Genomic DNA, 13978 nt, shown 5'->3' with positions numbered 1-13978 from the left:
ATCGTCCCAGTGATGACCTCTGTACGCGTTTAATGGGTTACGGCCACGTAGACTGTCTACGCAGTGCCTAACCGATTCTCACTCAAACGACATCCTTGCTGCAGCAGGCCAAGTATGTTTTAAAAAAAATACCGTTAGGGTCCCGATTACGGTCAGCTACGTTAATTACAATATGTCCCGTGATTCCTGTTTTCACATACAATAAAACCAGTGCATGAGTCAGAGTTTTATTTACACTGCAGTGTGAACATACCTGACAATAAAGTCCATTTACATGCCTCTTGCTATCCCAGTGATGTTTTACAAACAATGCTTTTCCGCGGGACAGTGTGAGTTGGTAGTGGGGTTGCGCTGCTTTTTCCTTTCTCATTTTAAATGCATTTTGAATTGAGATTAAAGAAACCCGAACTGCGTTTACACTGTCCTCTATCCTGCATCGATATGACAATACAGCATGTGACAATTGCTGTGGAGGTTTTTTCCTGTTCTAAATAAAGAAGAATGAGATTCACAGAGACCCCCCAGGATATAGCGGCTTTTGTAAAAATGCTGCGATTTCTACAAAAGTGCCGATTTCGCGGGCACTTTTGTAAAAATAGCTGCATTTTTACAAAAGTGCAGATTTTGCGTCAAACCGCGAAATCGCGAAATCCTGGAGGGTCTGATTAAAGCCTTTATGGAAGGCCTTAAGTAAGAGAATAATTCCTCCCAGAGTACCACCTTCACCTGTGTGGAATTTAAACATTGTTCTCAAACGGCTAATGGGACCTCCCTTCGAACCCTTACATAAATGTGAACTACAATTTTTAACATGGAAAGTTGCGTTCCTAGTAGCTATTACTTCTCTGCGGAGAGTTAGTGAACTACAAGCACTAACCATTCAAGAACCCTTCTTGCAAATGCATCATAACAAGGTCGTTCTCTGTACTAATACAAAATTCCTGCCCAAACTCATTTCTCTCTTCCACCTCAATCAATCTGTGGAACTGCCCGTTTTCTTCTCGCAGCCACAGACAGTAGCAGAAAGTGCTCTTCATACCCTAGCTGTCAAAAGAGCATTGCTTTACTACATCGAGAGAACACAACCCTTTCGTAAGACCAAACAACCTTTTGTGTCTTTCTCACCATCTGGGATAGCTAGATGGATTGTCAAATGCATACAGATTTGTTACCACAAAGCTAAACGTACGTTATCTGTTCCTCCTAAAAGCCCACTCTACAAGGAAAATAGGGGCTTCAATGGCATTTTTAGGGAACATTCCCCTAGATGACATCTGCAGAGCAGCTACATGGTCTACACCGAATGCATTCACAAAACACTATTGTGTAGATGTGCAAACCAAACAACAAGCTAATATGGGCCAGGCTGTTCTCAAAACATTATTTCAAACTACTGCAACAGATAGGGGTGGTCGCCGCTAAGAGGGGGTACTGCTATACAATCTATGCACAGTGTGTAATCTGCAGCTCATATGCCTCGAACGGAAAATGCTACTTACCAGTTTGCATCTGTTCTTGGCATGTAGAGCTGCAGAGTTACACACGCCCACCCGCCTCCCCAGCTACCCTTGTCTGTTCCAGCATTATCTTAATTAGATACAGCTTACATGGACATCCTTCCTTTTCTTGCAAAGCTCCATCATTTCACTAATGGCGAAAAACAATCTGAGGATGGAGCCGATGCCCATGCGCAATGTGGTCCTAAGGAGGAGTCACAAATCTCGTGACTTCCAAAGAACTTTTCAGGACAAAAACAAACTGCAAACATCTGGGCCCAACACTAGGTGGCGATCTATGCACAGTGTGTAACTCTGCAGCTCTACATGCCAAGAACAGATGCATACTGGTAAGTAGCATTTTCCTTTTCAATATGTCCTTACCTTGTGGGCTTATATGGCTTACAAAGGGGTGATTTACACATTTTAAAAGGGAGGATTTTACATGTCAAAAAGAGTAATTTTAACAGGTCGCCCTGCAGGTTTTACACTGCAGCTGTTGAGCTACACAAGCAGGCCTGAAGTCATGTTTTCTTTTGTCACACTAGTGGATACCACAATAATTGTTGCAGTCCACAGATGACAGTTAACATTTCATGCCAACGTGCGTATTTCGGTGCCACATGCTATGGCCTTTAAAAAAAAGTTAAATACGCCAATCAGGAATAAGCCAATTTCTCCATGTTTTAGGGGCCAGATCACATATTCCGGGCACTGGACTGCAGTGCCCCTATTTGTAGAGTCTACAAACCCGCAATAAAATTGGGCCCAGCAAAAGGCCTTCATGGACTTTTATGCTCAGGTGGTAGAATGTGTACAATTTGCTGCTTCTGCAGTGGCATCTGTCTGTTTTATACCCTTCTGAACCTACCTGTACCCCTCTGTCAACATCTTCCATAGTCACTAACCCTGTCCATAGGGAACCTTTCTCCTCACCTACAGGCTCCACCCGTGAAGCACCCACTCCTCGCTTGATCACGGAGCATCCCAGTAGGCAAACAGTGCCATCATGGCCATTAGAGATATGTGGTACATTTTGCCTCCTATATCAAACATTTGTCTTCAACTCAGGGCAGGCTCTGCCCAAAAGAATACAAATCCACAGAGGCCACTGACAGCTGACAGTGTTATGAACCAGACCTCTGGCCATTCACTGTGAGGTGGAGACTCCAATATGGGGCCTCGAATAGGCCTCACCTTTAGCCGTGGTGCTGGCTAAAGGTGTCCCTTTAGCCAGCCCCAAGGAGGCCCTTACTTGCTCCTGAGGTTACTTTGACCTTTTAGGTTTCTCATAGTGGGGGGGGCTACAGCTTTGGATTGCAGATACCCCGCTTTCACTCTTACTTCCATCTCGGGTGACACCCTGAGATTGCTGGCTCCTCAGCTCAAGGTCTGTACACCAAGTCTGAACATGTTCTTGGCAGTTCAGATTTTTCCGGGCAGACACACAGTCCCCTTCAAGGGTGGCCCACTCTGGAGGTGTAATGTAAGGGTCTGCCTGGTGCAGGTCTTCTGTCCCCTGTCTCTGCAACTGCACAGGCAGCACCCCCAGGTCCAAGGTGGCCTAACCAGGGTCAGTCTTGGGGAGTTTTACTTCCAGAGAAGGTAACCCCTCACCTCCTGGTTCTCCCACTGTGCATGGCATCCACATCCTACACCTTACTTTTTGTCTGAGCCTCATTACCCTCCGTTTAAGGAAGGTACCCCAAGAAATCTGTAATTTTGTGGCAACCTGAGCTGCCACACCTCTGACACTTTTCTCACCGGTGGAAACTCATTGCCAAGCATGGAGTCAGTTGGCATCTGGGTTATGACAATGACCCTCCTCTGGGCAAATACCATGTTCCATTCTAAGGATACCTTGGGCAGAGTGCAGACGTGATCCAGCCCATGGGGCTGCATTGCCCTACAGACCTGCCCTACAGAAATTGTTCTGGGAAACCCAGTCTTGCTACCACCACCATCGTCTGGCTGGCACAATATCCCGCTGGGCAGTGATATGAATCCTATTCACTGAGATCCCCTGGAAATTATGTTAACCACTCTCAAGGACCGCCAGCTTGCCGTTTTGGTCCACATCCAAGGTAAGGTTAACTAGGGCATGCACTTCCCTCTCCTCCTGGTAATAATGTACTTGCAGGGCTACACTAGCCTCCCATGCTGAGTGCGCACCTGTGGGTGGTGTTGGAGTGCTTACAGAGTCCCCGTCCCCCTCTTGTGCCCAGTCTGTAGTCTTATCACTGAGCCTAGTCGATATGGCACCATGGACTTCTTCCCACCAAAACTCCCCTTCCTCAGCTCAGAAATGGTTTGGGAAACCCCCTTGCAAAACTGTTTTTGGAGCCCTTTGGGGTACTTTAATTTATTAGCCTGGTCTTCCCCTTCGCTCAGCAAAAGAGAACATGGGCTGCCGTTCTTGTGGTCTCTCCCGTGCACCTTCCTGGACACTCTGGTGCTGAGCTAGAGGTCAGAATCTTTCTCAAGATCTCTGGGCACTGTGAGCTTGAAATCTATCAGGTTCTGGCATAAATCTGTAAAAAATAACTTTTTACGTGCTCCCGCATAATTAAACCATACAGCCCGTCTTTGTCATTCACTTTACAGCCCTTCACCCAACCATCTAATGCCTTGGTAGATGAGCCCACAAAATCGTCTCAAGACTGGTGTGACTGCTTATGGCAATTCCTGAACTTCAGGCAATACTTTATGGGGTTAATCCAAAGTTGCATATGAGAGCCTCCTTCATGGGGGCATACCTAATCTGCATCTAGGACGAATAGGGTATCCCTCCCCACAGTGGGCATGTCCTTGCAACAGGCTGCTCCACCAGTCCGCCTCCTAGACTCTATGCATACACAAGGCCATTCCATACACAGCAAACCATTTAACAATGTCATCCCCCACAATATAACTCAGCACCGGGTCTTTTGAGATGTGAACTCTTTGTGTATCTCTCCAAGGCACTTGTAAATCACTGCCACTATCCTCACTAACTTGGATGCCCTTCTGGGCTTCACGTCCATCTTACGCTGACTCTTCTCATGGGCCAGCAGGGGCTTCTTCTCTTATGCGTCGAAGTAAAAGTTTTCTCTTCCAGAGCAACGGTTGCAGATACCTTCTTTCCCTCAGCAGCCAGGACAACTTTTTCTCCTCCAGGGCAAGGGTAGCAAGATGCAAATTCAAGATCCTTTCTATCTGACTGTCTTCTTGCTCGGATGAGGACAATCTGCAAGAAGTCACACAGTTCCCTGCCTTGTACAACGCAGGTGATGAGGCTCCATGGTGAAAACTCACCTATGGCAATGGCAAGTCCTCAATGTCAGCCTTACTTTCCTCTTCAACTTCATCCTCATTCTCCTCTGAAGTGGACTGTAGCTGATGGACCTCCTGCCCGGCCCTGAGGGCAATGTGGTAAACCTCCTTCAACTGTTTGTTCATCTTTAGCCCTCATTGCTTTCTTATGCTTCTCAGCTCTGCCATGCTAAGTCTGCCCACATTAGCCAGACCCACCTCTATCTTACCAAAAACTTAAGGTGCTAAAATCGAGTGCAAGTGTGAATATGTAGAAAATCAAAATTGACACAATTAAAACTAAAAGCCAATTAGAAATACAAAAAGCCATTTGTTGCTGTCAATTTAGAGAGGTTTTGTGAATTGCAACTTAAATCACTGTGTGGTACTGCAGGATCCAACCACTGAACATCAGTGTAAGACGTGATTATTTTTAGGGTTGGACACCTCCGTACTTCAAGTTATAATCACAACCATTGTCAAGTTGAATCCTCAAAGTCACTAAATTAACCTGAGCTCAACCCTGTGATAGCTTAAGCACAGAGCTGACAGGCTTAACTTAGGATACTGTGTTTAAAGTATTTATGCAGAAATAAAGTCAAAATATCAAACAATAAAAAAAGAATTAGAAGAATACAGTAATATTTAATAAACAAAATGTCAAAAGTCCAATAAGGGAAAACACAAATATGATTAAAAAACTTTTTAAAGTAGCAATTGCTCCAAAAATGTTAAGTGTCAGTGATGGTCGCAGTAGACTGGGGACCTAAGAAAATTTCAGGCTGACCACAATGGCACGCGGGTCATATACACTAACCAGGATCGTCCCGGTGAAAGGTCTTACCTTTTGACTTCGTATTTTACATTCCAAGTATTCAGGGTTTCTGGAGCAGCTTCTGAGTCAGTTCTAAGGCACCCAGGAACGCAGGGAAAGCACTTAGGGGCTAGGAATCACTCCAACAGAGGCCACAGGTAAGCTCCAATTTATACAGGTCAACTGGTCACTTGAGAAAAAAGGCCTCTTGCAGCTTGATGTGTCTCTCTAGCCTCTCAGGAGATCAGTCATCCAGCTTACCCTTGGAATACCCTTCTTTGTCCTGAGTGCAAAAGAGAGCATGTCCAGTCCTCCATAGCTCCTTTCAGGTCACAGACAACAGGTCCAGTCCTTTTCTGATTTTCAGCAGTCCGGAATATATTCTAAAGAGGGTTCCTTGGGGTGTGCCACATTTATGGTTGCCACTAGCTAGTGGGTTAGGAGGACTTCTGGCTCCTCATTAACCAATGGGGCAAACTTTCCCAGAGGTAATTTACCCACTTTTTCAGCAGTTCCTGTTTGCCCTACTACAAACAATCCCACTTTGCAGCTCACTCTTAAAATCCAAAATGGAGGAACTGTTTCTCCCTTGTGCAGAGCTCTTTTGGCCACCTAGAGGTGTGGCCAAGAAAATTAGCAGTCCTCTCCCTTCTGCCCACTCCAAACCAATTCTGGGAGTAGCTTATTCCCCACCGGGTTCAGAGCCTGTCTGGCCAGTGTGGGCCTTGGAGACAAAGGCTTTCTGTTCTTCAGGTCTCTTCTTACACCAAACTATGAATGGACAGGCCTTTCTTCCTTTCAAGTTAAAGAAGTTCCTGGTTCACCCCAAGTGTCCTTCCTCTGCTGATAGGGATGAAATGCCCCACCTTCAGTTTATCCTGTCACCAGGCCTAAGCCACTGTTCTACTCAAGGGTCAGTTTCCGCGCCCCATTAAGGACAAGCTCTTGCTGAACAACTGCTGACAGGCTAATGCAAATTTCCCTCCAGGATCTTCAGGCAGGGAAAAAATAACTTTCTATACATTACGTCTCCTAAATATTTATAAACAATATAACGTCCCCAATGAATTAGACTTTTAATAACAGTGAAAAATAGTCTTTGAATTACTATTTTAGTTGTTTCCTATCAAAAGGTACAGATTAAAGTTTATAATCTGTACTTTGACATTTTCTAGGATCCAGCGATAGCTCTGCCAGTGAAAATGCATTTTTTTAATAAAAGGCCCCCGATCTTGCGGGTGACAATGTGTGCATAGGAATGGCATTAATATTTAAAAACAGCTTTTTTCTTAATATTGTAAGGGTTATTTTAACTGGTTTGACAGCAGGTTTAAGGCTGCTGCAGTCAGGCTTTGCATGGTAGGACTGAAGCCATGCTTTGCAACCAAGTCGTGTGCAGGGCACCAGAGGTGCTGCAGTCCACAGGTGGCTTTAACTCCCAGGCCCTGGATGTATTTCCTACAAAATAAACTAGAGATGTATAGGCAAGTGGAATATATCGGTCAGGTATAAGCTGATTTAGCGATGTTTTAAGGCGAAGCACAGGCACTTTACTCCTGTTTAGCAGGGGTAAAGTGCACAGAGTTCAAAACCAAAAACAATCGGGACCATTAAAAAGGAAACAATTCTAGGGTGATCATGCAGAAAAGGCAGATTTGCTACAGAAATACACATTGCCCTTAACAGTTGGCGATATACCTCTCTCTCTTTCTTCTCCTCACTCCACCTTAATCCAAGTACAGTCCATGTATTGGGCTTCTCACTTAGAAAAACAATAAAATGATCGGTGGAATGTTTTAATTAATCTCAGCCATTGATGATTACAAGGGCGCCGGCTGGTCATCTTGTATTGGGCAATTTAAATTCCGCAACAGGGATGTATAATATCACATTTGTAATCAACATTTAAAACCATTGCAACTTCTGAATGAATGCCTGAATACTTGTATAAGAAATAATGGCACATAACCTAATGTAGACTATCTGTGCAAATAGAGGAACTACACAGTCTCTTTAAACGGTGTTAGCACAGAGCCACAAGAAGCTCATACTCAAGGAACAGCTTGTAACTTTACACCAGTCCCGAGTTGAGTTTTGAATGGTGTCTTCGGTTCCTGAACTCCAGGCAAGTACCTATGTAGCCTACTGAGAAATCCTGATATTGCCCCATTAAAAATTCAGCAGTTCAGGTCAGCGAAATTGATACTGTCACATTCATATTATAGAAACTGAAGTAGGCCTGTTGCAGTTAGGGTACTACAGCAACAACAGAGTGATGGATAGAATGCTTTAATTGATCTAAGTCATTAGCAGTCGCTCGAGCCGCATTCCAGGCCATTGTTTTTCACCCACCATGCTACTCTAGACAATGGTCTACTTTATGCAAATCAATACTGACCCTTCTGCTCATGGGAACAGTCCGTCCCGAACTGCCTGGGGAGATCCCTCCAGAAGGGACCACAAGCAACTTCAGACTGGTTCCACCCTACTTGAGACTCATCAGTAGGGTGTAACTTGACTCCTATGGCACACTGAATACGTGGCCCGCATCTGGGCACACAAGTAGCACTTAGGGTATCACCTGCAACATCAAGGTGATGGAATGCTTGACTCATTCTCAGCCACTGGTAATGCTCTGGCCGCATAGCAGTCCATTGTTTTCTTTCCACCATTCCACTCTAGGCACTGGTCCACCTTATGGAAATCAGTACTGACCCAGCTCCTCATGGTAACAGTCCACCACGTGATAGAGGCTAAGGGCACAAATCCCTTCTCGAAAATTTGGCCTCTTTCACTCTGAACGGCATAGGAGAAATCTGGGCCTTTAAACCTCCTCTGATGAGCCTCTCGTCTGCCTTGCCTGTGGCCCTTTAAAGCACATTTTGCCACTTGGATTGCTCTTCTACTTCCTTCTCCACTTAAAGTGTATTTGTTCATCAGTAGGCAGTATCTTTGCCTTTAAAAAAGGTGCATGTCTACCGCTCATCTTCTAGCTTCCCTTCATATCCATGTGACATCATTTTACTCATTTGATTTCACATCTGCCATGCATGTGTTACCATATTTATTATTGAGCCTCTTCTGATTACCCTCTTTTTGTGGTGTACGCGCGCATGGCACCCCGCTGCCACTCTAGCTAGGTTGGTGCTGTGTAACTGCCTATATAAGCCTCCACCTTCATCTCCTTCCTCCCACCCACCCCTGGCTCGACTACCTACAAAGTAGGCCATCAAGGTAGCCCCCTCAATTCTCCATCATGCTGCTAGAAACTGCAGTCCATGCCTCGAGAAAAGCAACACTCTTGTATATCATGGACGAAACCAAAACTCTTGTCTTATAGGATCGTTACAAATACAACACTGTAAACCACTCACTGCCCCACAGTGTAGTGTGCTACTGGTTAAATAATTCTCTTCAGCACCACATAAAGGGGTATGAAGTGGGTGAACAATGGCAAAGCAGTGCATGTCGTTCTTGCTGCCGATCCTGCCACCCAACCCATCCTTCACTCAACTCCTGCAAATGACCATGATTTAAGCTATCCAGGGAGTCACCACACCAGTTACTTTAGGAACACCTCCCTGGAAGATTTGGAAGTAAAATTGGCTTTGCAAGCAGAGAAACACTTGTCTAGGTTTTGAAGGATAGAAGGCACGTGCAGAAGTGTAGGTGTAAGACCCCTGTAGGAAATGTCCACCCAGGAGAACCCCTCAACAAACATGACACTGTAGAACAGGATTTTTTAGATGCATCGAGCTTCTTTGTCAGCATCAAATGGGAAATGGAAGAGTCTAGTCGAATGTGTTGCCTTACAGTTGTTCATTTAATGCATGTTTTAATTTGTTGCAAGGGACATTTGAACTATTTCAGAGGGATTCTATTAAAACATTTCAAAGTGATTGTTCTTTTTTTCCTTAGCGTTCTGGGGAGAGTCTGAAGACAGTGCTTCAGATATTGAAGACGTGCTTCGCCCACAAATTGAAACTACAGATGGCGATGATTTTGACGACTTCTACGACTAACTGAGTGGAGATATGTTGTTCCATTGTAATTAAATATGCCCGTCAATTTACTGAATATATACTTTTTTTCATTTTGTTTGCCTTAAAACAGGTTAATTGATATCAGCAAATATAAACTTCTCACAAACCTATAGACGACTCGTTCTTTTTCTAAACTACTTTAATATTTGATTCTTCCTCTGAGGATATTGACAGAGAATGTGCTTACTTCGGGAGAATATACTGCCTGTAGCTAGTAAACAACATTTTCTCATAAATATAATTTGTGTACCGCATTCAAAACATCTTGAATTACCTACTGGCTCCAAAGAGAGTGTGCAGTGGTCAGTCGATCAAGAATAGCTTGAGTGCAGACCATGCCACTTAGTGGCTGTTTACTAGGTCTGGTGTTAGAAAAATATTTTATATAATCAGTGGAAGTCGTTATATCTAGGATTGTTTTTCCATAGGAAATGCCTGTGTTACCAATTACTTTGGCGCGTGTGGCCGGGACACCAGCTTCCTGAGCGGAGGAGCGGAGGCACTTACTCTGTGGCGCCCCCCATTCCACCAGTCCCAGACCCACCTCACCGGCGGCTGCATTCTGTGGGGGGACACTCATCTAGGAGGGACAGTAATAACCGCAAGGAGCCCCCAACTCAGGGACCCTGGCTTTCGCTGCCCCCCTACACCTGGTCACCAGCTGCGACACGAGCCCATAATCGCACTTATCTGCAGAGGAGCACGGGGCATTCTGCGGCGGGAGACCTGTGAGGGAACTGGGTAGGGCAGCACAGACTGCATTTCCAAACGGCGGGACGGGTGAGTCCCTGACATCCGAGATCATTCACAAGAGCTGTGGTAGCAGGCGGGCGGAGACTGCACCCCACCTCGAACCATGGGGCGATGACTCACTTCCACGGTCTCGGCCCCGAAACCTAGAGGATCGCCCTCGCCGACCCCTTCAGGAACAACCCCATTGGAGGACTCCACGCAATCGCAGGCCATGTCGGCCAAACTAGACAAAGTCCTGGTGGCAATAGAACTGTCCCGAGTAACTATGGAGAATAAGTTTGGGGAACTCGCCACAGACATCAACCTACACCGGGATGATCATAGGAAGCTCGCGGAACGGGTCACACAAGGGGAGCGGACGCTGCGGGAGTTGGAACCACAGGCGCAGACGCAGCAGGAGGCTGTCAAGGAGCTGCAGGTTAGAGTGCAGGCCCTGGAGCGCAAGACAGATGATTTGGAGGGTCGCTCCAGACGTAGCAATATACGTATCCTTAATCTGCCGGAGGGAGTGGAAGGGTTGGACCCCGTACAGTACATGGAGACATGGATCAGTACATTTACTCGTGCGCAAGATCTCTCACCCTTCTTCTCCATTGAACGGGCGCATAGGGTCCCAACCCGAAGACTCGCTTGAGTGCCCCCCTCGACCATTCCTCCTGAAATTGCTTCACTATCGTGACAGGGATACAATACTACGGGCAGCCAGACACGCAAAGACGCTCAAAGTGGAGGATAAACAGGTGATGCTATTTCCGGACTACTCGCAAGCAGTACAACGAGAATGCGCCACGTTCCTAGCAGTGAAACACACCCTCCGCACCCATAACATTCAATATGCATTGCTGTTCCCGGCTCGCCTGAAGATCATCTACAACGAGTCTACAAACTTCTTCGATACTTCGGCGGAAGCAGGAGACTGGGTGGAACGACATATCGGAGATCTCACTGCCGCACCAGCTTCACAGAACCACCCATCCCGTAGAGGGCGACGACGGCAACATAAACGAGTGGCCCTGAAACAACTCCACCGGCCCTCGGTTCCCACCACTAGAAACTCCCCTGGTCTGGAACAGATAATCGCTGAACGTAGGAGGGCTCTGCGGGGGGCATCGGAGGCCAGGCACACGGGCGAGGGCTCGGACGAAGATAGAGGCCCACACATCTTCTCATCTGAGGAAGAACTCAGCGAGACACATACCTCCCGTGAGGGCTCCTTGACGCCACCCCTGGTGACCCCGCAAACGGCAGACACTCTGATATGACGGATTGCGACTGAACGATTGGCTCCGAACAAAACGCCTCAGGTTGGCAGGGCTTCTGCAGTACCACTGGTCAGTCATGAGCTGCGACCGCGGCGACAGGCATCATCCCCCTTTTTTTGCAGCTTGACATGGGCAGCGACGGCACCGATCACTGGTGGTGATACGCTAACACCCCCCACTGTAACAAACTAGAGACACTGCAAGATGCACAGTTTGGACGTATTGTCTTGTACAATAGGCCCTGTTAGTTGGGACGGTTCCCCGAACACAGTTACAATGTTTCCCTTGTTACCCTACTTTCCTATGTTCCTCGGGGGGACACTGACGAGGATGAAGAGAACGATGAAGCAGGTGAGGACACGGATGGGAAGAACAGAGACGATAACTAACGACACTCATGACAGCGAGGGTTCCTAACACTGACTTTACTCTGCTTACACTGAATGTACGGGGTATGAACACGGCAAGTAAGCGATACGCAGTGTACGCCTACATAAAAAGACAACAGGCACACATAGCTCTCCTACAGGAGACCCACCTGACAGCGGCGGAGGTTGCGCGTCTTCAAAGAAAGTGGAGGGGTACTTTATGCGCCACAGGGTACTCAGCGTTCGCTAGAGGAGCACTAGTATGGATTAGGCCAGGCACCCCCTTTCAGTAGCAAGTGCGTTACGCAGACAAAGAAGGCCGATTTGCGATGATAGGGGGTCTGTGCTGATAGGTAGCATATACGCCCCGAATGTAGAGCAGGCCACCTTCTGGGACCGTCTCACGGGAACACTATCCCAACACACACTTCTCCCCTGGATCCTAGGCGGGGACTACAACTGCGTCTTGGACACTAGTCTAGATAGGTCCCGCCCCCCGCCGGCACATTCACCAATCTATAAACAGACAGACCTCTTTAAAAGATGGGTGGAACACTGGTCACTTGTAGATGTGTGGAGGGCGCGCCATGCTGACACCAGGCTTTACTCCTTCCACTCGGTTCCTCATGATTTATGCTTCCGTCTGGACCGCTTCTTATGCTCCACGATCATACTCCCCAAAGTACGGCATACAGATTATCTGGGTAGGGTCCTTTCGGACCATGACGCACATATCCTGACCATTACATGGAAACCGCCTCACCCCCCTATACCCACATGGAAACTGCCACGTGAGTGCCTCACGGATCAGGTGTTCAAACAAGAACATGGAGACCATATTCGTGATCACTTTACATTGAACAGGGGAACAGCTTCCTCGAGATCACTGGAATGGGATGCGCATAAGGTAGTAGCGAGAGGGCACTGCATACAGATGGTAGTGGGAGTGCGCAAAACACTTGAGGGAGCGCTACACACCGCAGAACAGACCCTGGCAGCTCTCACCAAAAAAGAGGACACGGGGAGGCCACCATTGAGCAACTGGCCGAGACAAAGACGGCCTATGCTACGACCCTGAGGGACCTCCGTAAGTATAACTTCTGGTTATATGCCGCCAGGATGCACCGTGAGGGCAACAGAGGAGGAACACTCTTGGCGTGGCTGGCTAAACAAGACCTGGAAATGAAACCGATTACCGAAATTAGGGATCAGGCGGGCAGACTCCGACAGTCGCAATCTGACATACTAACAGTTTTTCACACCTATTACGCCTCGGTTTATCGCTCATTGTGCCAGAAAGATCCACACGCGGTTGACGCATTCATACACCCACTGACACTTCCGCAGATTCCATCGGTGGATCAAAAACAGCTAGATAACAAGGTGACGGCCGCGGAGGTCAAGCAAGCGATTAGAGAGTTGGCCGTAACAAGGCCTCGGGTGTGGACGGCTTTCCTCTTGAATATTATAGCGCATTCTCGGTCCAATTGGTTCCACATATGGTTACCATGTACAATGAGTCCCTTGACAGAGGTGAGTTGCCAGGATCCTTGAGGGAGTCGGTGATAGTTACATTCCTGAAGCCAAATAGGGACCCCACTGCCCCCTCTTCTTACAGGCCCATTACACTGCTTAATGCGGACTGCAAAGTATTGGGCAAAATACTGGCTGATAGAGTGGCTCAAATATTGCCCCCGCTGGTCCATCCAGATCAGTGCGGTTTTGTGCCGCGGCGCAACACGTCACAGAACATACGCCGATTATTCCATATACAGGACACCGCGGGAGGCCGGTTCCCCAATGCTGCTTGCCTAATTTTAGACCTTGAAAAGGCGTTTGACACCCTGCTGTGGCCCTATTTATTCGCAATCCTCCAGAAACTCAACATGGGACCGAGACTACTTGCATACATTAGACTCCTCTATACCAACCTTACCACCCGAGTCAGACT

The 13978-nt window shown here is 47.1% G+C and overlaps 1 protein-coding gene across 2 annotated transcripts in view; it reads left to right on the top strand.

Annotated features, from left to right (window-relative positions):
• The window catches only part of KIZ (kizuna centrosomal protein), an 824452-nt gene extending 814698 nt beyond the window's left edge, over positions 1–9754 (top strand). For both annotated transcript variants that reach the window (XM_078649325.1, XM_078649324.1), the window contains one exon: positions 9520–9754. In XM_078649325.1, the coding sequence (XP_078505451.1) occupies positions 9520–9623 (104 nt within the window). In that variant the 3' untranslated portion in view covers positions 9624–9754. The remainder of the gene's footprint in view (positions 1–9519) is intronic.
• The last annotated feature ends 4224 nt before the right edge of the window (positions 9755–13978 follow it).

The sequence above is a fragment of the Lissotriton helveticus genome, chromosome 6 (assembly GCF_964261635.1).
Source record: "Lissotriton helveticus chromosome 6, aLisHel1.1, whole genome shotgun sequence".
Lineage (NCBI taxonomy): Eukaryota > Metazoa > Chordata > Amphibia > Caudata > Salamandridae > Lissotriton > Lissotriton helveticus.
This window is presented reverse-complemented; position numbering and strand designations above follow the sequence as displayed.